The sequence below is a fragment of the Rhincodon typus genome, chromosome 2 (genome assembly GCF_021869965.1).
Source record: "Rhincodon typus isolate 14 chromosome 2, sRhiTyp1.1, whole genome shotgun sequence".
Classification (NCBI taxonomy): domain Eukaryota; kingdom Metazoa; phylum Chordata; class Chondrichthyes; order Orectolobiformes; family Rhincodontidae; genus Rhincodon; species Rhincodon typus.
The window spans coordinates 111,533,209-111,553,333 of record NC_063333.1 but is presented as its reverse complement, the minus strand read 5'-3'; the positions used below and the strand labels follow the sequence as shown (position 1 = coordinate 111,553,333).

General features: G+C 42.0%; 2 protein-coding genes across 2 annotated transcripts in view; both read right to left on the bottom strand.

Moving 5' to 3' along the window:
- LOC109927112 (glial cells missing transcription factor 2) overlaps window positions 1-20,125 on the bottom strand; it is a 1,179,481-nt gene that overhangs the window by 842,103 nt on the left and 317,253 nt on the right. The gene's annotated exons all lie outside the window — the stretch shown is intronic.
- Window positions 1-20,125, bottom strand: part of LOC125486561 (serine/threonine-protein kinase MAK-like) — a 221,916-nt gene that overhangs the window by 190,081 nt on the left and 11,710 nt on the right. The window contains 1 exon segment of the mRNA XM_048614462.1: window positions 19,295-19,349. Coding sequence (XP_048470419.1) covers window positions 19,295-19,349 — 55 coding nt within the window.

Genomic DNA, 20,125 nt, shown 5'->3' with positions numbered 1-20,125 from the left:
GTTCTACATAGTATCATATGGAGAAACAAACAAACATTGCAGTTTGACTCCATCAAACAAACAAACTAAAAGCATTTCTTATCTGTACAAGACTATATTTGCATATATATGAAGCATGGGCTGGCAGAGGGGTGGGGGCTCCAATAACTGAATGAACCCACCGCCCATTTAAATTCAGGTGAAAGACCTTAGATGGTGGTCTTTCCCCACCGCGCCTTGGTGGCAGCTGCCCCAAGCTTTAGTGCTTCCCTCAGCACATAGTCCTGGACCTTGAAATGTGCCAGTCTGCAACGTTCAGTTGAGGAGATCAAAGAGCAGCTTTAACCAAGTTGATGGTCCTCCAGGCACAGTCGACGTTTGTCTTGGTGCGCGTTTCGGGAAACGGCCCATTGAGTTCAGCGTCTTGCGTCAGGGAGCTGCTCAGGACGAACCTTGACAAAAACCACTGCATCTCTCTCCGGACTTCCTTTGCAAAAGCATATTTCAAAAGGAGATGTGTGACAGTCTCTACGCACCCCACTGCCACTTCCCGGGCAACGTGCAGTGCTGCAGAGAATCCGGATGTACGTGAAGGACCTCGCAGGTAATGCCCTTCTCACTACCAGCCAAGCTATGTCTTGGTGCGTGTTGAAAAGTTCTGGTAATGAGGCATTCTTCCAAATGACTTTGACAGTCTGCTCAGGGAACAACCCAACTGGATCCACCCTCACCCTTTCCCACAGGGTCTTGAGGACGCTACGTACTCACCACTTCCTATGGACTTGTGGTCAAAAATGATTCTCTTTGCAAATTTCTCAATGAAGGACAGATGATACGGAATAGCCTGATGATTGGAGTATTCCAGGGCAGTGGGGCCAGTCCCATCCTTCGCAACACCAGGGACAGGTAGAACCTCAGTGCATAGTGACACTTGGTATTTGCATATGAAGGGTCTATGCACAGTTTGATGCAGCCACACACAAAGATGGCCATCAGAATGAGGGCGGCGTTGGGTATGTTCTGCTACCCTTAACCTGTGAAGTACATGGTGTCCCTGCAGACACAGTCCATCTTAGACCACCAGATGAAGTGGAAGATGGCTCAGGTGACTGCAGTGGCATAGTTGTGGGAAATGGACCAGACCTGTACCATGTGTAACAACAGAGAAAGTGTCTCATACCAGGTGACCAGGTTTTACCCACAACGAAAAGGGAGTGGTGCTCCCAAAAGCCCAGTTTCAGCCTCACCTTGACGATGCACTTGTCCAAGATTTTGCGCATGGAGGGGATTATGCCCCTCTGAAACATAATCCCAGCACCTTGATTCTTCGAGACAGGATTTACTCCCACTTGGAAATCAATGGGTGTATTAGCGAGAGGCAACATGGTTTTGTGAAAGGGAGGTCATGTCTCACAAACTTGGTTGAGTTTTTTGAGGAAGTGATGAAGATGATCAAGAGGGTAGGGCAGTTGATGTTGTCCACAGGGACTTCAGTAAAGCCTTTGAAAAAGTCCCTCATGATACTGAAGGTAAAGTCGCACGGGGTCAGAGGTGAGCTTGCAAGATGGATAAAAAAAACTCGCTCGGTCACAGAAAACAAAGAGTTGCAATGGAAGAGTGTGTTTCTGAATGGAGGGCTGTGACGAGTGGCATTCCTCAGGGATCAATGTTGGGACCTTTGCTATTTGTAATGTATATAAATGATATGGAGGAAAATGTAACTGGTCTGATTAATAAGTTTGCCGATGACATGAAGATTGGTGGGATTGTAGATAGTGATGAGGACCATCAAAGGATACAGCTGGATATAGATCAGTTGGTGACTTGGGCACAGAGATGGCAGATGGAGTTTAATCCGGAAAAATGTGAGGTAATGCATTTCAGAAGGTCTAATCCAGATGGAAAATATACCGTAAATACACCGTGTGCATAGATCCCTGAAAGTTGCCACCCAGGTTGATAGGGTTGTTAAGAAGGCGTTCGGTGTGTTAGGTTTTATTGGTAGAGGGATTGAGTTTCGGAGCCATGAGGTCATGTTGCAGCCGCACTTGGAGTATTGCGTACAGTTCTGGTCACCGCATTACAGGAAGGATGTGGAAGCATTGGAAAGGATGCAGAGGAGATTTACCAGGATGTTGCCTGGTATGGAGGGAAGGTCTTATGAGGAAAGGCTGAGGGACTTGAGGCTGTTTTCATTAGAGAGAAGAAGGTTAAGAGGTGACTTAATAGAGACATACAAGATGATCAGAGGATTAGATAGGATGGACAGTGGGAGCCTTTTTCCTCGGATGGTGATGACTAGCACGAGGGGACATAGCTTTAAATTGAGGGGTGATAAATATAGGACAGATGTCAGAGGTAGGTTCTTTACTCAGAGAGTAGTAAGGGTGTGGAATGCCCTGCCTGCAAAAGTAGTAGACTCGCCAACTTTAAGGGCATTTAAATGGTCATTGGATAAACATATGGATGATAATGGAATAGTTTAGTTTAGATGGGCTTCAGATTGGTTTCACAGGTCGGTGCAACATCGAGGGCCGAAGGTCCTGTACTGCGCTGTAATGTTCTATGTTCTATGTAAATGGCAGAACCATTAAGAGTACTGATAGGCAGAGGGATCTGGGTGTACAGGTACACAGGTCACTGAAAGTGGCAATGCAGGTGGAAAAGGTAGTCAACAAGGCATATCGCATGCTTGCCTTCATCAGCCAGAGCATTGAGTTAAAAATTGGCAGGTAATGTAGCAGCTTTATAGAACCTTAGTTCGGTTGCTTTTGGAATATTGTGTTTAATTCTGGTTGCCACACTACCAAAAGGATGGGGCGGCTTTGGAGAGGGTACAGAAAAGATTTGCCAGGATGTTGCCTGGTATGGAGGGCATTAGCTATGAGGAGAAGTTGGTGAAACTTGGGTTGATCTCACTGGAACAACAGAGGTTGAGGGGCAACCTGATAGAGGTCTACAAGATTATGAAAGGCATGGACAGAGTGGAGAGTCAGAAGCTTTTTCCCAGGTTGGAAGAGTCAGTTACTAGGGGCCATAGGTTTAAGGTGCGAGGGGCAAGGTTTAAAGGTGATGTACGAGGTAAGTTTTTTACACAGAGGATGGTGGGTGCCTGGAACTCACTGCTACGGGAGGTAGTGGAAGCAAATACTATACTGACTTTTAAAGGGCGTCTTGACAAATACATGAATAGGATGGGAATAGAGAGATATGGTCCCCAGAAGGGTAGGGGATTTTAGTTATGATGGGCAGCATGTCGGTGCAGGCTTGGAGGGCCAAAAGGCCTGTTCCTGTGCTGTAATTTTCTTCGTTCTTTGTTTACCTTCAGTTCAACTGTCCTGATGGTGAAGGGGATAAAGGATCGGTCGACCCAGTTCCCAAATAGACATGGTCTTGTTCTTGCTTCAATTTATCTTGGCTCCTGAGGCCAGTTCGAGCTGGTCGAAGATGCTCATGAGTATGTGCACTGACAACAGATTCAAGCAGAAAACAGCAACGTCATCCATGTAAAAGGAGGCTTTGACCCACAGGCCTCCGCTGCCTGGAATAGTTAGCCCTGTCAGGCTCGCATCCTTCCTGACGGACTCAGCAAAAAGCTCTATACAGCATACAAAGAAGGCAGGAGAGAGTGTGCAGCCTTGCCTGACTCCAGATCCGATCCCCACCCACTAAGTGAGACTGCACTAACAAAGTTGGTGAGAGCAGTCTTTGCAGATTCCTTCCCCAAAGCCACTTTGGAGAACACATCCAATATTTAGGTGTCCAATATCCTTTCAAAGGCCTTCTACTGGTCCAGGATGATGAGGCAGGTGTCCCTGTCCTACATGAGGGGATCATACTCCTTAGGAGCACGAGGCTCTCATACATCATTCTGCCCAGTATGCCACAGGTTTGGTGGGGTGGATCACCAACCCCAGAGCAGACCTGACCCAGTTGGCGATGACCTTAAACAGGATTTTGTAATCTGCATTCAGCAATAAAATTGGTCACCAATTTCTAATTTCCTCCCCCTACCTCTTCCACTTGTAAATGAGGATGATGACGACTTTCCTCAGAATCAGACATGCTTCATGCCAGAAGCATACCATCATTCACATCCAGCAGGTCCTGGCTACTTCAGTCACACAGAACTGAATACAACTTGGCCGATAAGTGGTTGCTTCCAGAAATGTTATTCTTTTCTAAGGACTCGAGGGCCTTAGTAAGCTCATCTAGCAATAAAGGCTGGTCCAGCTTCTCCCCTGTGCTGTTGTCTAAGATCTCCGTGATAGAGGACAGGAACAACTGGGAGGCAGTGGGTTTTGTATCATACGGGCTGGCATAAAAGGGTTTGCTAAACCTCAGGATGTCAGACTAAGATGGCATTATCAAGTCGTCTTTTTCCTTCAGGCTGCTGAGCACAGAACTCTTCTTCTACACCTTTTGGAAGAAGAAACACAAGCATGCCTCATCCTGCTCCACGGTCTGGGCCCTGGCTCATGAGATTATCTTGAGGCCTCAAGGCAAACTGCAAGGCTTACTGGCTTTTCACCTTCTGGAGATCCTCTGACACATCAACCCTTATCTTCTACAGCAGAAGTAGGTTCTGCACGCTTTTCTAGAAATTTCCCCATCTCTCTCTCTCTCACTTTCTGAACACTTTTAAGAATTAAGAACCTCTTGATGTTCTCCTTGACTGTTTCTCTCTAGTCCACTGGAAACTAAAAGAGAGGCTTCACGGTCCTCCAACCTGTAAAATCCTTTTTTAGCTCCTCAGTGTTTTCTGGGGTCAAAGGTTTTACGTTCAGCTTCCATGTTTCCTTACCAGCCTGCTGGTCATCCCGTAGGTGACAGTTGGCCAGCAAGAGGTAATGGTCAGAGAAGAACATTGGTTTGACTTCGGTGGATTTGATAGAGAACGGTATTGATTTAAGAAAAAGATACAACATAGATTTAGGGTAAAGGGCAGAAGGTTGATGGAGATTTAGGCAGTTTGTTTTTTAACCCAGAGGGTGGTGGATATCTGAAACTGACTGCCTGAAAGAATAATAGAAGCAGGAACCATCACATCATTTTAAAAAACTTAGACATTCATATGATGTAAGGTTATGGGCCAAATGCTAGAAAATGGGACAAGAGTGAGTATGTGCTTGTTGACTGCCGTAGCTCTTTCCATGTCGTAAAACTGTTTGTCCCTAATGGAAACCCATAGGATGTTGACTGTGGGGTTGTCCCGTGATGGTAATTCCATTGAATGTCAAAGGGCAATGTTTAGATCCTCTCCAGTTGAAGATTGTCATTCCTTGGCACTCATGTGGTACATGTGCCACTTATTTGTCCAAGTTTGGATGTTTTCCAGGTTTGGTGCATTTGGCCGTGGACTTCTTCAGTATCTGAGGAGTCACAAGTGGTACTGAATCATTACTAAGTATCCCCCATTATTAAATCTTAAGATGGAGGGAAGCTCATTTTTAAAACAGCTGAAGATTAACGAGCCCAGGACACTACCTTGAGGAGCTCCTGCAGAAACGTCTTGGAGCGGAGATTACCAACCTCCAAAAATCGTGATGTGGAGGTGGCAGTATTGGACTGGGTCGGACAAAGTCAGAAGTCACACGACACCAGGTTATAATCCAACAGGTTTATCTGAAATCACAATCTGAATTTTTATCTGACGAAGGAGCAGTGCTCCGAATGCTTGTGATTTCAAACAAACTTGTTGGACCATAACCTGATGTCATGTGACTTCTAGCTTTCTCCAAAAATCATAACCATCTTCCTTTGCGACAAGTCTGGCCTCCAACCCGTGAAGAGATTTCCTCAATTCCCATTGACAGGAATTTTGCTAAGGCTCCTTGATGCCACACTCGGTAATACGTGGCCTTGATGTCAAGGGTTCTGTCCTGCCACACTGGAGTTCAGCTTTTCTATCTATGTAAAATGTAGGCTGCAATGGCATCAGGAGAGGAGTGGTCCTGCCAGAACCCAAACTGAGCATCAATGAGCATGCTATTGTTAAGCAAGTGCTGCTTGATAGCACTGTTAATAAACCCTTCCATCATTTTAAAGATGATTGGGAGAAAACTGACAGTGTAGTCATTGATTTTGATAGATTTGCCCTGCTTTTGTGCACAGAATGTAGTTGGGAAATGTTCCTCATTATCAGGTTGGTTCCAGTGTCATAAGTGTACTGGAACAGCTTGGCTATGGGTACAACAACTTCTAGAGCATAATCCTTCAGTACTATTGCCAGGCCCTATAGTCTTTACTGTATCCTGTACTTGTCCCTAAAGCATATAAATTAAAATTCAGGATTTTGAGGAAAATACAAATAAAAACCTTCAGAAAAATTGCTAGTGAAAAGGAAACATTGCTCAACCAGTAACATTGTTCAACTAAATTAGCTGAGTCTTTTACACGTGAAGAAAATAATATTAAATGTATGAACTTCAGAACTTTTCAAATACACCTAAAAGTCACAAGATTTGTAAGAAGGGAAACTGCCATTTTAGCCAATAGGTATGGCATAACTCCGACTGTTGGTGGCAGTAGATCTCTATTTGTAAACCTTATGCCTGGTCTACCAGCATATATTAAGTGTACAGGATTGAATCTATAGTGAAGGGAACAGCAGAATTAAAAGAGCAGACTTTCTCGAAGTGGTGGGAAATTGTGTCTCACTAACTTCAGTTTTTTTGAAGGAGTGACAAAGAAGATTGATGAAGACATACTGGCAAACATGTTCTATATAGGCTTCAGCAAGGCGTTCAACAATCACATGAAATACTGGGAGAGCTGGTCAGTTGGGTGCAAAATTGGCTTGAAGGTAGGAGTCAAAGGGTGGTGGTGGTGGAGGGTTGCCTTTTGATTGGAGGCCTGTGACCAGCAGTGTGGCACAAGGATCAGTGCTGGGTTCAGAGATAGTAGGAACTGCAGATGCTGGAGAATCTGAGATAACAAGGTGTAGAGCTGGATGAACACAGCAGGCCAAGCAGCATCAAAGGAGCAGGAAATCTGACGTTTCAGGCCTAGACCCTCTTTGGTGCTGGGTTCACATCTTTTTGTCATTTAAATAAGTCATTTGAATTTGAATACAGAAGGTATGGTTAGTAAGTTTGCAGATGACACCAAAATTAGTGGTGTAGTGGACAGCAAAGAAGGTTTTCTCAGAATATAACAGGACCTTGATCAGTTGGGCCAATGGGTTGAGGAATAGCAGATGGAGTTTAACTTAGATAAATGGGAAGTGACACATTTTGGTAAGGCAAATCAGGTACATACACAATGGTAAGGTCCTGGGATTGTTGCTGAACAAGCAGACCTTTTGGGTACAGAAAGTGGAAAGGTAGACAGGATGATGAAGGAGGTGTTTGGTACGCTTGCCTTTATTCGCCAGTGCAGTGAGTTTTAGAATGCCAGGACATGTTGCAGCTATAGAGGACATTAGTTAGACCACTTTTGGATTCTGCATTTATTTCTGGTGTCCTTGCTATAGGAAAGATGTTATGAAACTTGAAAGGATTCAGAAAAGATTTACAAGGATATTGACAGGTTTGGAGGGTTTCAGCTACAGGGAGAGGCTGTGTAGAGGGTCAGTACGAACTTGCTGGGGGGGGAGGGGAAGGGCCTGTTTCCACACTGTGGGGATTCTGTGATATTCTATGCTATGCAGGAGCTACTTTCCCTAGGGGGTCTGAAGTTGATGAATCACGTTATAGGCGTTAATAAAATCACGAGGGTCATGGATAGTGTGAATAGCCAAAGCCTTTGTCCCAGGGTCTGGGGAGTCTAAAACTAGAGAGCATTGGTTTAAGGTGAGAGGGGAAAGATTTAAAAGGGACCGAAGAGGCAATGTTCTCATGCAGAGGGTGGTGTGTGTATGGAATCAGCTACCAGAGATGGTGGTGGAGGCTGGTACAATTATAACATTTAAGAGGCATCTGGATGGGCACATGAATAGGCAGGGCCAAATGCTGGCAAATGGGACTAGCTTAATTTAGGATATCTGGTCAGCGTAGATGAGTTGGACCAAAGGATCTGTTTCTGTACTGTACATTTCAATGACTCTATGGTCAAAAGGGTAGAAGGCAAAAACAAAGAACAAAGAACAAAGAACAAAACAGCACAGGAACAGGCCCTTCTGTCCTCTAAGCCTGCACCAATACATTTTGTCCTTCCAAATTAAAACGGCCTTCAGTTACAGGATCTATATCCCTCTATTCCCTTCCTATTCACATATTCATCAAGGTGCTTCTTGAATGCTGACATTGTCTGCTTCTACCACATTCACTGGCAGTGCATTCCAAGCACTCACCACCCTTTGAGTGAAAAACGCACCTTGCACATCTCTTTTAAACTGCCCTCCCTTGCACTTTGAACCTGTGTCCCCTAATAATTGACCCCTCCACCCTGGAAAAAAGCCTCATACTTTCCACTCTATCCATGCCATTCACAATCTTATAAACTTCTATCAGGGCACCCTTCAACCTCCTGCGTTCCAGTGAAAACAAACTCAGTCTATCCAACCTTTTGTCATAGTTAAAATCCACCATACCAGGCAACATTCTGGTACCCTCTTCAAAGAATCCACATCCTTCTGGTAGTGTGGTGACCAAAATGGTATGCAATATTTCAAGTGTGGCCTAACTACAGTTCTCTAAAGCTGCAGCATAACTTGCCTATCCTTATACTCAATACCCCTTCCAATGAAGACAAGCATGCCATCCCGCCTTTTTTTTCCACTATCTGCGCTGCACCTTCAGTGATGTGTGAACCTTCACACCCAGATCTCTCTGCATATAAATATTCCTAAGAGTTTCGTCAATCACTGTATACTGTATAATTTCCATCTGTACTTGACCTTTCAAAATGCATCATCTCACATCTGTCCAGATTAAACCTCATCTGCCATTTTTCTGCCCATGCCTCCAACTGATCTATATCCTACTGTATCCTCTGACAATCCTCCTCACTATCAGCAACCCTACTAATCTTTGTATCATCTGCACACTTACTAATTAGACCAGCTACATTTTCCTCCAAATCGTTTATGGAGATCATGAACAGTAGAGGCCCCAACACTCATCCCTGCGCAACACCACTAATCACAAGCCTCCATTCTGAAAAGGCTTCTTACACCGCTACGCTCAGTCATCTACGACTAAGCCAGTTCTGTATCCATCTTGCCAGCTCACCAGTGATACCATGTGATTTCAGCTTTTGTACCAGTCTGCCAATGAGGAACCTTGTCAAAGGCTTTACTGAAGTCCATGTAGACAACATCAGCCACTTTTCCCTCATCAACCATCTTCGTCACCACCTCAAAAAAACTCGATCAAGTTAGTGAGGCATGATCTCCCCTGCACAAAACAATGCTGTTTATCGCTAATCAGTCCATTTGCTTTGAAATGCTTATTGATCTTATCCCTGACTATCTTTTCCAATAATTTCCCCACGTGAGGCTCATAGGCCTGTAATTTCCTTGATTATCCTTATTACCTTTTTTAAATAATGGGACAATATTACCTATTCTCCAATCCTCTGGGATCTCACCTGTGGCCAAAGAGGAAACAAAGATGTCAATGTTCCAGCAATTTGTTCTCTTGCCTCCTTCAATATTCTGGAATAGATCCCATCAGGACCTGGGGACTTAACCATCTTAATGCTGTTAAGACACACCACACCTCTTTCTTTTTAATAGCAACTTGTCTTAGTAGGAGTCAAAGAGGTCAACATGATCTTACCATCATGAACTCAAGACATTTAAAGGCAAATAGTTGAAAATTGTAAACTGGTGGCATTAGGACAAGAGTGGCATTGAAATATGCATGAAAGTGTGACAAAGGTAGCTTCTAACATTTTCACTGTGGGTGTAAATACGATTGAGAGGGATAATGAAGGAGTGACATCTGAAGGGAAAGTCACTCCATTTTTTGTCCAAAGAAACAACCAGTTGAGAAGTAAAGAGCATCATGGGAATAAAACGAACCATGGAGTGTGGGAGAGAATCACTGAGAGAGAATCATTGTGAGACCAGCGAGGGAAGATGGGTAACAGGGCAAATAAAAGCAGTGGTGGAGAGAGCATCACTGCCAGACCAGTAGGGAGGTGGTGGTGGGTCAGTGAAAATAAAAAAGGAGTGGGAGAGAGTAACAGAGTCACTGGAAGACCAGCTGGAAAGGTTGGGAAACAGTGAGAACAAAAAGGAGTGGTGGAAAGAGTAAGTGAGTCACTGCAAGACAAGCAGGGGAGGTCACAAAATAAAATAAAAGTGTGACAGCATACAAAACTAAGCAAGTTGCTGATTGATAGGCATTCATCTCTTCATTATTGAAATTCAGGTATTTGTTTCACATTAGGAGTTGGGAAATTGAATATTTAAATCAGATTGCTCTTGCAAAGACTACCTTTTTATGTTTCTAGATTTTTGATACTACACTGTTTTAAAAACAGTCTTTTTTTCATTAAAACCAGAAGTCACACAGCACCAGGTTATAGTCCAAACAAGTTTATTTGAAATCACAAGCTTTCGAAGCCCATCAGGTGAAGAAATACTGTAGGTCTGGCAGCATCTGTAGAGAGAGAAACAATTAACACTTGGAGTCCAGTACGACTCTTCTTTAGAACGCTGAATATTAAAAGGTTCAGAAGAGTCACTGAACTCAAAACAATGACTCTGTTTTGCTCTCCACAGATAATACCAGACCTGCTGAGTATTTCCAGTATTTTCTGATATTTGCTTCAGATTTCCAGCATCTTCAGTATTTTGCATTAGTTTCCGAAGGAAGCCAGTTTAATGTTCCCTCACCAGTTGCTCTAAGCCATGGCTCCTAACCAATAAGTCACAGACTCTGCAACTATGAACCATTCTCCCTTTGCTTTCTGTAACTAAGTCCAAGTACCTGGAGAAGGAAGACTGAGGACCAGCATGTCCTGATAAGCTAAGCAAAAAATTGTGGACAGGGACCATTGAACTGCTTTCATAGTCTGTCCCTCTACCCATAACAACCTTTTTTTTCCCGTGTCTGTATGTGTGTAGGGTGAGTTTTACAAGGGGACTAAAGATTTAACTTGTAGAATTATATGTCATCAATTCATAATTATTTACCTGTAACTAGAATCTATTTATTTGTAATAAACAGCAATTCATGTTAAGTACAGAAACCTGGTCCATGTTTTCTGTCAATGTGGGCCTAAAACAATGGTAAGTTGGAGCATTTTGTGTACTTTTATAAAATTTAGAATTTTAACATTGAGTCCGGAAACAGGAGGGCTTCATTTCCAACGTACTACTCCAGGGAGTTGCAACACAATAGTAGTAAGTGTATTAATAAAGATTTAAGTCAGAGCAATTCTAGAGATACTACCTGAAATTAACAGTACAAACAGGGCATTAGCTGGATTACTGAAGTTTCTTTTTCATCATAAATGTGCATCTGTGACCTGTTTTTGCAACTCCTGCGTCATTTGGAAATTTTAGGACACTACACTTGTCTTAGGTGACCACACGTGTAGGTAATGCCTTCAGCTGCTTGAGCTAAGAAACTAGTAATGTGTAAACTAGGGTGATTGTCATTTATTTGAGTTAGTGAAGACAAGATTGGTGAGTTACAGGCACAGACTGCACATGGAAATACAATGTGGTATTAACAGAGAGCTGCTGCGAAGAAAAGATCTGGGTGTTAAATATTGCTGGATACAAATTTCTAAACAAAGACAAGAAAGGAAGAAAAGGTGACACTATTGATGGAGGTTAACATTGCAATCCAGGAGAGGGAAGAAATTCCAAAGGGGACAAGGTTAGAGCTAAGGAACAGAAAATGGTGCCATCACAATGCTTGGTGTAGATTATAGGCCACCAGCCATTGGGAAAGATATGAAGGAAGAAATTTGCAAGAAAATTTCAGAGAGGTGAAATATTTATAGTCAGTTACAGTGGAACATTTTAGTTACTTGAATTGAGAGAGTTTGAATATCAAGGACATGGGGGGGGCACGAGTTTTTTTTCTGAAAACAGTCTAACAGCAGTATGTTTCTAGTCCAATGAGAAAGGAGGATCTAGTTATTAGGAATTAGCTGGAACCACTGGATCATATGTCTGCAGGTGAATACTTAGGAGACAATGATCAATTTGTCATAAGGTTTAGTTTCATTATGGAAGCAAAAAAAAAAAACCCAAGTAACAATCCAGGACAATGATAATTAACTGGGGAAAGCCAATTTCAGTGGATGAATATGATTTGGCCAAAGTTAATTGGAATCAAAATATTTAACAGACAAAACTTTATCTGAAAATTGGGCTGCCTTTGGAGAAGAGACAGTTTGGGCATAGGCAAGGTACACTGCGACAAAATAGATAAGCAGTTGCAAACAAATATGCAGCGCCCTAGACGACAAAAGAAACAAATTATGAAGAAGAAAAAGCGAGCTTATGGCAGATCTCAGATGGCCAAAGCAATTGGCTGAAAAACGAAGGTCCAAAATTGAAAACATAAAAACAAGAAGAGAGAAGGAAAAGAGATGAGCTGTTACTAAAAACAGGAATCCAAAAATCCTCAAGGCCTACAAATTGTAACAAGGTGGTAAAATGAAGAATGGAGCCAATTAGGGACCAAAAGTGTACTTAGGAATGAAGTCTGGGGTTACAGTTGTGTACCAAAAAGTACCATCTGTCTTAACTAAGGAAGAAATGTCACCCATTTCATGTTGAAAGAGGTAATTCAAAATTAAGTTTAGAATTTATAATGAAAAATCATTGAATGGGCTGTTAGAACTCATGATGGAACTAACAATCCTCAGCTCCACTTCCTGCCTTTTCTCCATAACTCTCAAATTTCCTTACTGATTAAAATGATCCATCTCAGCCTTCGATATCCTTAACAAACCAGCTTCTAAAACCCTCTATAGTAAAGACTTCCACAGATTCACTTTCCTCTGAGAAAGGAAATTCATCTTCATCTGTCTCAAATGGGTGACTCCTTACTCAGATTTTAAATTAGGTAATAGCAACAAGGATACTTTGAGTCAGCTATCATAGAAACTTGAAAAGAATTAGCCCTCGCATGAGCACCCCACATTCATTCCATGCTAACCTACTGCACCCCAAATTCATCATGCTGGCCTATGCTCCTCTACTTAACTCTAATATCTCTCATGCCCTCCATGCCACCCACATCCTTATTGAGCCCATGAGCCAAACTATTCCCCTGTACCCACTTTTCATGGACCTTTTAAGTTCCATGGCAATTTAGTGCTAATCCATAAACCTCATTCTATCAGTCCCTTCATCAACCCTTGTCAACTTAGTCAACCTACAGCAATTCCTGCGTCATTTGGAAATTTTAGGACACAACACTTGTCTGAGGGAACCACACGTGTACTTACTACCAACCTACCACTCTTAGTCCTTAGACCCTCAAAGCCAGATCATCTAGTATCCACCAAGAGCAGACATTATGGGCAGCGCTGAGGTGAAGGTAAGTACAGTTGTAACTATCAATTACAAACTTCACTAGATTTAAAAATTACACATGTATTGATAAAAGCCAATTCATTTTATTTAAATCTCATCAGAGTACTTAATTCCAGGTGGATCTCATTGACTCTGGGATGCTTGATTAGGGTTGTTACCCTGGGCCAATAAGCAGGAGATTCAGAGAGTCTCCTCACTGTCGGGACTGGCTATGAGCTAGCTGGTCAGACTCCACGTACTGTGCACAAGTAAATAAAGGGTGACTTAGTGATGGGATACCGACCTCTGAGCAGCTATTTCACCTTATAAAAACATACATTTGTGCTGACATCTAAGATAGCTAAGCCTTGAATGACCTCTTGGAGCTGTAAATAAAAGTGTGAATTTACAAGCTCCCTCCTACAATAAAGGGCAGGCTGTGGAAACAGTCAAACAGTACTAATTCAATGTCAAACCCCAGGATTATGTCAACAACCTGCTATTGAAATTACAAGTTCTGATCTTTTTCAATTGAGAGAAACAGCAGGTTTTTCTTTTAAATTTAAATGACTTGATAACTGGTCATTCCCCAAATCTTATCCATCTTTTATACACATTCATGTCTGCTCTTCACAGTCCATAAATGGTACCCAATCTCTCCAAAATGATAACTGACCCCTCTGATAGATTTAGACTTTTTCCTCCAATATGTAGATCCTATGGGTCATGTTTCAGAAACCTTGATGAAAATTGCTGGAGGGCAGCAGAGCTTTTAGATCTGCTACTGCCTCAATGAACAGGAGGTGTGTGAAACACATCCCACTTTCCCTTCCCACTCCAGCAAAAAAATGTAGGATGTCACTCAGATGGGTGGGACCGCTGCATTCAAGGCTACAGTGCCATTCTGGCTAAGGCTGAGAGCATTTCTACCTCCGCAAACAAACATTCAGGGCTCTATATTTCTAATTTAAATAATGAAAATATCAAGTTCTAACTCCTTCAATCATCTTCCATGCACAAGATGGATTGAATGAAATGGGTCACATTCTGGTGTTAGTGCAGACTTTGTCATCCTTAAATTTGTATGAAGTAAATGCTGAAATGTTGAAATGCTGAAGTCATCTTGGTATTTTGACATTAGCGTCCAAACAAGTAATTTCACCCATTTGAAATTGTTTAGAACATTTGCAATCACAACGAATCATTAAAAATGTACTATAATAACATAATTCCTTGTCCCAAGAAAAGCTTAGACCATTTTGTCTTGTGCCACTCATGCCTGCCCATTACAATTCAGGAAATTCTAGGTTTTTGCATGTATTCTTTCCAACTTATACCTTGCCTGTACTCTAACCTCGTTAAAAGCAGATTAATGTTTAATTATTTGTCGGTTAATCTTTGATTCTAATTTATCCAGGACAGAACTGTCCTCAAGCCACAAACACAAGCTTGGTTGGTATTTTATTCTACACAGCAATTTGTTCTTTTCCATGGTTAATCTGAATATTGCAACACTTGCATCATTCTTCCCTCTATATGACACCGACTGACAGTTGATCAACTTGGCTAATTTCCCAGAACCAGAACCAGCAATGGCATCTTACTTATTTGACTGAAAAAGTGGCACAAAAGGTACCTGCTTGCTATTATGGCAAGATCTCTCAGATGCTCAATTGACATGACTGGAGTGGGTCTAAAATAAGCATCCAATTCTCCTGCTTGGACTGGCCAGAACCAAATAATTTTCATCAACCAAAATCACCAGCAAGCTCTAAGGATGTCACTGCACATCAATACAAAAATAATTGAAAACTTTATTTAATTCTGTGAGGCCAAGGAGTGCATGGCTTCTCCACTTCAACTAGCAAGATACTTTGGTGCACCTGCTCAGTACTGGCAGCCAAAGCATTAAAATGAAACAAGTCTCTTGCTGCAATGTAATGCAATAACGAGGTTTACTGCATCCCATCTGTTCCTCCCTACCTTACAAACTGAATTTGGCTATATATTTTTTCATAGACATCAGACAATTTCAGAATTATTACAAAGTTTGTAAACTAAATTATAGCAAAATTACAGCATTACAGATACCACCAGTCTTCAGCAAATTTAACTTACTCCACGTGATATCAACAAGCAGCTGGAGACACTGAGTACTGCAAAGGCAACGGGCCCTGACAACACTCCAGCAATAGTACTGAAGACTTGCGCTCCAAAACCTGCCGCTCCCTTAGCCAAGCTGTTCCTTTACAGTTACAACACTGCCATTGACCCGACAATGTGGAAAATTGCCCAAGTATGTCCTGTACATTGAAAGCAGGACCAATCTAACATGGCCAATTACCGCCCCATCAGTTTACTCTCGATCATCAGTAAAGTGAAAGAAGGCATCATCAACAGTGCTATCAAGCAGCAAACCCCTCCAAACCACTCACCAGACTTGGAAATATATCACGCTCTTTCACTGTCGCTGGGTCCAAATCCTGGAATTCCCTCCTTAATGGCATTGTGGGTAAACCACGTGCACTGCAGCAGTTCAAGATGGCGACTCTCCACCATCTTCTCAAGGGCAACTAGAATCGGGCAATAAGTGCTAGCCAGCCAGCGACGCTGATGAAGGGTCTAGGCCTGAAACGTCAGCCTTCCTGCTCCTATGATGATGCTTGGCCTGCTGTGTTCATCCAGCTCTACACCTTGTTATCTCAGATTTTCCAGCATCTGCAGTTCCTACTAACGCTGACATACAGTTTGGGTTCCACCACGACTACTCAGTACTGACTCATTACAACCTTGGTCCAAATGTGGACCAAAACAAAAAAGAGCTGAATTCCAGAGGTGGGGTGAGAGTGACAGCCCTTGACATCAAGGCTTCATTCAACTGACTGTGGCATCAAGGAGTCCTAGCAAAACTGGAATCAATGGGAATCCAGGGCCAAACTTCCAGTGGTTAGAGTCATACCTGACACATAGGAAGGTGGTCGTGGTTGTTGGAGGTCGGACATCTCTGCAAGAGTTCCTCAGGGTACGGTCCTCGGCCCAACCATCTCAGTTGCTTCATCAATGACCTTCCCTCCATCATAAGGTCAGAATTGGGAATGTCCACCAATGATTGCACAATGTTCAGCATCATTTGCAACTCGTCAGATACTGAAGCAGTCCATGTCCAAGTGTGGCAAGATCTGGATAATATCCAGGCTCGGGCTGACAAGTGGCAAATAACATTGACACTACACAAATGCCCGGCTATGACCATCACGAATAAGAGACAGAGACAATCTAACTATTGCCCCTTGATATTCAATGGTGTTACCATCACAATTCCCCAACGTCAACATTTTGGGGTTATCATTGATGAGAAACGCAACTGGACTCACCAAATAAACGCAGTGGCTACAAGATCAGGTCGGAGGTTAGGAATACTGTAGCAAGTAATACACCACCTTAGAATCCCAAAGCCTGTCCGCCATCCACAAGGCACAAGTCAGGAGTGTGATGGAATAGTCGCCACTTGCCTAGATAACTGCAGTCCCAACAACACTCAAGAAGCTTGACACAATCCAGGACAAATCAACCCACATGATTGACACTACATTCTCAAGCACCGACGCTCAGTATCAGCAGTGTACTACCTACAAGATGCACTGCAGAAATTCAGAGATCCTCAGATAGCACCTTCCAAACCCACGACCACTTCCATCTAGAAGGACAAGGGCAGCAGATATATGGAAACACCACAACATTCAAGTTCCCCTATTGACTTTGAAATATATCACGTTCTTTCACAGTCACTGGGTCTAAATCCTGGAATTCCCCTCCCTAGTGGCATTGTGGGTGAACCACAACAGGTGGACTGCAGCAGTTCAAGACAGCAACTCTCCACCATCTTCTCAAGGGCAACTAGAATCAGACAATAAATGCTAGCCAGCCAGCGATGCTCACAACCCACAAATGAATAGATTAAAAAGAAAGAAATGAAGAAATATTGTCAAAGCTTCAGAAATACTGAACTTACCATTTAGAACATAGAACAGCGTAGCACAGGAACAAGCACTTTGGCCCATAATGTTGTGCTGAACATGATGCCAAGTTAAACTAATCCAAGAGTTTTCACAGGTATTTAAAAAGAGGTAAGAAAAGAGAGTATTGATTTCCAAAGAGTGAGAATAGGAGTTATTAGCAGATAATATGGAAATAACAGATGAAATAAACAAACATTTTGTTTCTGCCTCCATTGTAAAACAGTACAATAACTTTGCTGTAATGGCTGTAAAATCAGGAGGTGGAAGGGAGAGAGGAATTTAGCAAATTACAACAACAGAAGCAGTACTAACCAAACTGACAAAGTGGAGGACTGGCACTTCATTAGGTCCAGATTACGGCCTTAAATAAGAGGTAGATGCATTGGGGTTAATTTTCTAAAATGCCCTAAATTCAGGAAAGGTTCAATCAGACTTGAAAGTAACAAAAATAACTGCTGTATTTAAGAAAGAAAGAAAACAGGAAACTACAGGCCAGTTAGTTTCACATCTGTTGTGTAATAGGTAAAGAGATTATAGATGAGCATTTAGAAAACTTCAAGGTAATTGGGTAGCTTTGTCAAAAGGAAGTCATGGTTAACCAACTTATTGGAGACCTTTGAAGGAGGTGCATGTGCTGCGGAGGAAGGGAAGCTTATACACACAGTTGGATTTCCGGAAGCCATTCGATAAGGTGCCACATCAAAATTGACTGCAGAAAACAAAGTTCATCTTGTGGGTGAGCCCAGCATTAGGGGCACGTTTTAAAATTAGGGTTCACCTTTCAGGACAGAGGTGAGAGGAATTCTCTCTGTCCCAGAGATCATGTAACTTCAGAACTTTTCATCAAAGAAAGCAGTGGAGGTGGGATTATTGAATAATTTTAAAACAGAGGTGGATAAATTCTTATTAGGCAAGGGAATCAAAGTTTATTGAATTACAAACAGCCATGATCTTTTTGAATAGTACAGCAGCCTCCAGGGGCTGAAAAATCATCTTCTGCTCCAATTTTGAATGTTTATATGTATTCAAAATATGTTCATGGACCAACAGGTTGAGTACCAACATGTAAGTTGTTTTATTTTGGCAGCAGCAAGAACAGGACAGCTTCCTGATCAGCTATGTGATGGGAACACTTGGAGCCTCAACTATCAATATTCATAGCTCTAGATGAGAACACATCCATAAACATGCACGTTGCTACAGCAACTCCGACTCTTTGTTGGATTATAAGGTTCAGTTGGCATGACCAGTGCAGATCAGATTCATGCCAACAGCATGGTGTTCAATTCCCGTTCCAACTGGGGTGAATTCAGAATCTGCTTCCTTGCCCTACTTGTAGTAGAGGTTGTGATACTGTGGGTTGGACTTGCCTTTGAGCAGAGAATTGAATAAGAATAATATGGACTAGGAAAAAATCTTCCAGCCATTACCCGAATTATCCCACACATTACATTGATAATGCTTACATCCCTTAAATAAACTGAAAATACTATTTACTTTGCAATACCACAGAAAAACAGACCATATTCTACACATCATTTTAAAGTAAGCTCACGCTCTGTAAAAAGAAGCAGTAGCGAGATCGTTATTTAAGGTGCTGGGAAGGGCTTCAAATGCACTCCGTAATCTTTCATGTTAAACTGTCATTTTATGGTAATATCAACAAAAAAACTCACTAATTATGCAAAAGTAGCAGAATAAAACCATAATTCCCTTACGGATAAGCAAGCATTTGTGAGTAAATGAAAGTTCAGTCTTTACTGATCACTCTAACATCCACAATGCTTTTGATAATTAAAAAAGCCTGAATGTTTCTATACAGCTACAACATTGAATAGCATAAACAGATGCTTATGTTGTGTAGTACCTTAACTTCCCTGAGATTCATGCATTCTTCCCAGGAATAGAATTTCTTTTTCAGCCTGTACAATTAAACACAGATTATAAAACACAGCCTTAAATGTAAATTGTATTGAAACTACATAAATGCTGAAATGATAATATGGAAGATAAATGGAACAATATGGATGATCTCTGAAACTACTGAGTAGGGCATTCTCTCAGGAATACAATAGGTCAGAGTTGACTAACACAAATGTAAAAAAGCATAAATATTCTGGAAATTTACTTAAATAATTTTGGGAATCGCAGAATATTTACATACAGCCTTTAATCAGGGTGAATGGCTCTCCCTCATTTAATATTTTCTTAGATTTTATAAAGGTATCCAATCAGTATCTAGCCCATAACTAAAGACAAAAGATAAAGTAACTTTAGGGCTGTTGTCTCTCTCTCGAGAGAGAGAAAGAGAGATGACTGAAGGTGGTTTAATCGGAGGGTCTCAACGCCTCAGACAAGGGGAGAGATTGAGAAAGACTGTCCTTCATGGTAACCTCAGCATGGTCTGAATTGCAAACCAGCTGTCCAGCCAACCAAGCTAACTGAACCACCCCCCACAACAACATATTTAATAAATTAATTATAATTTAATGTCCTAATCTTTCATAGAACAAAGTTCAAAATTCAATTAAAAGGAAAGACTTGAAGTTATATTTCATCTCTAAAACCGAGAGCTTCCCAGATATTTACAATCAATTTTGAAAAGAAGTCATAGAGTCAGAGTGATACAGCATGGAAACAGGGCCTTCAGCCCAAACTGGTCCATGCTGACCATGGTGCCCACTCAACTAGTTCCAAT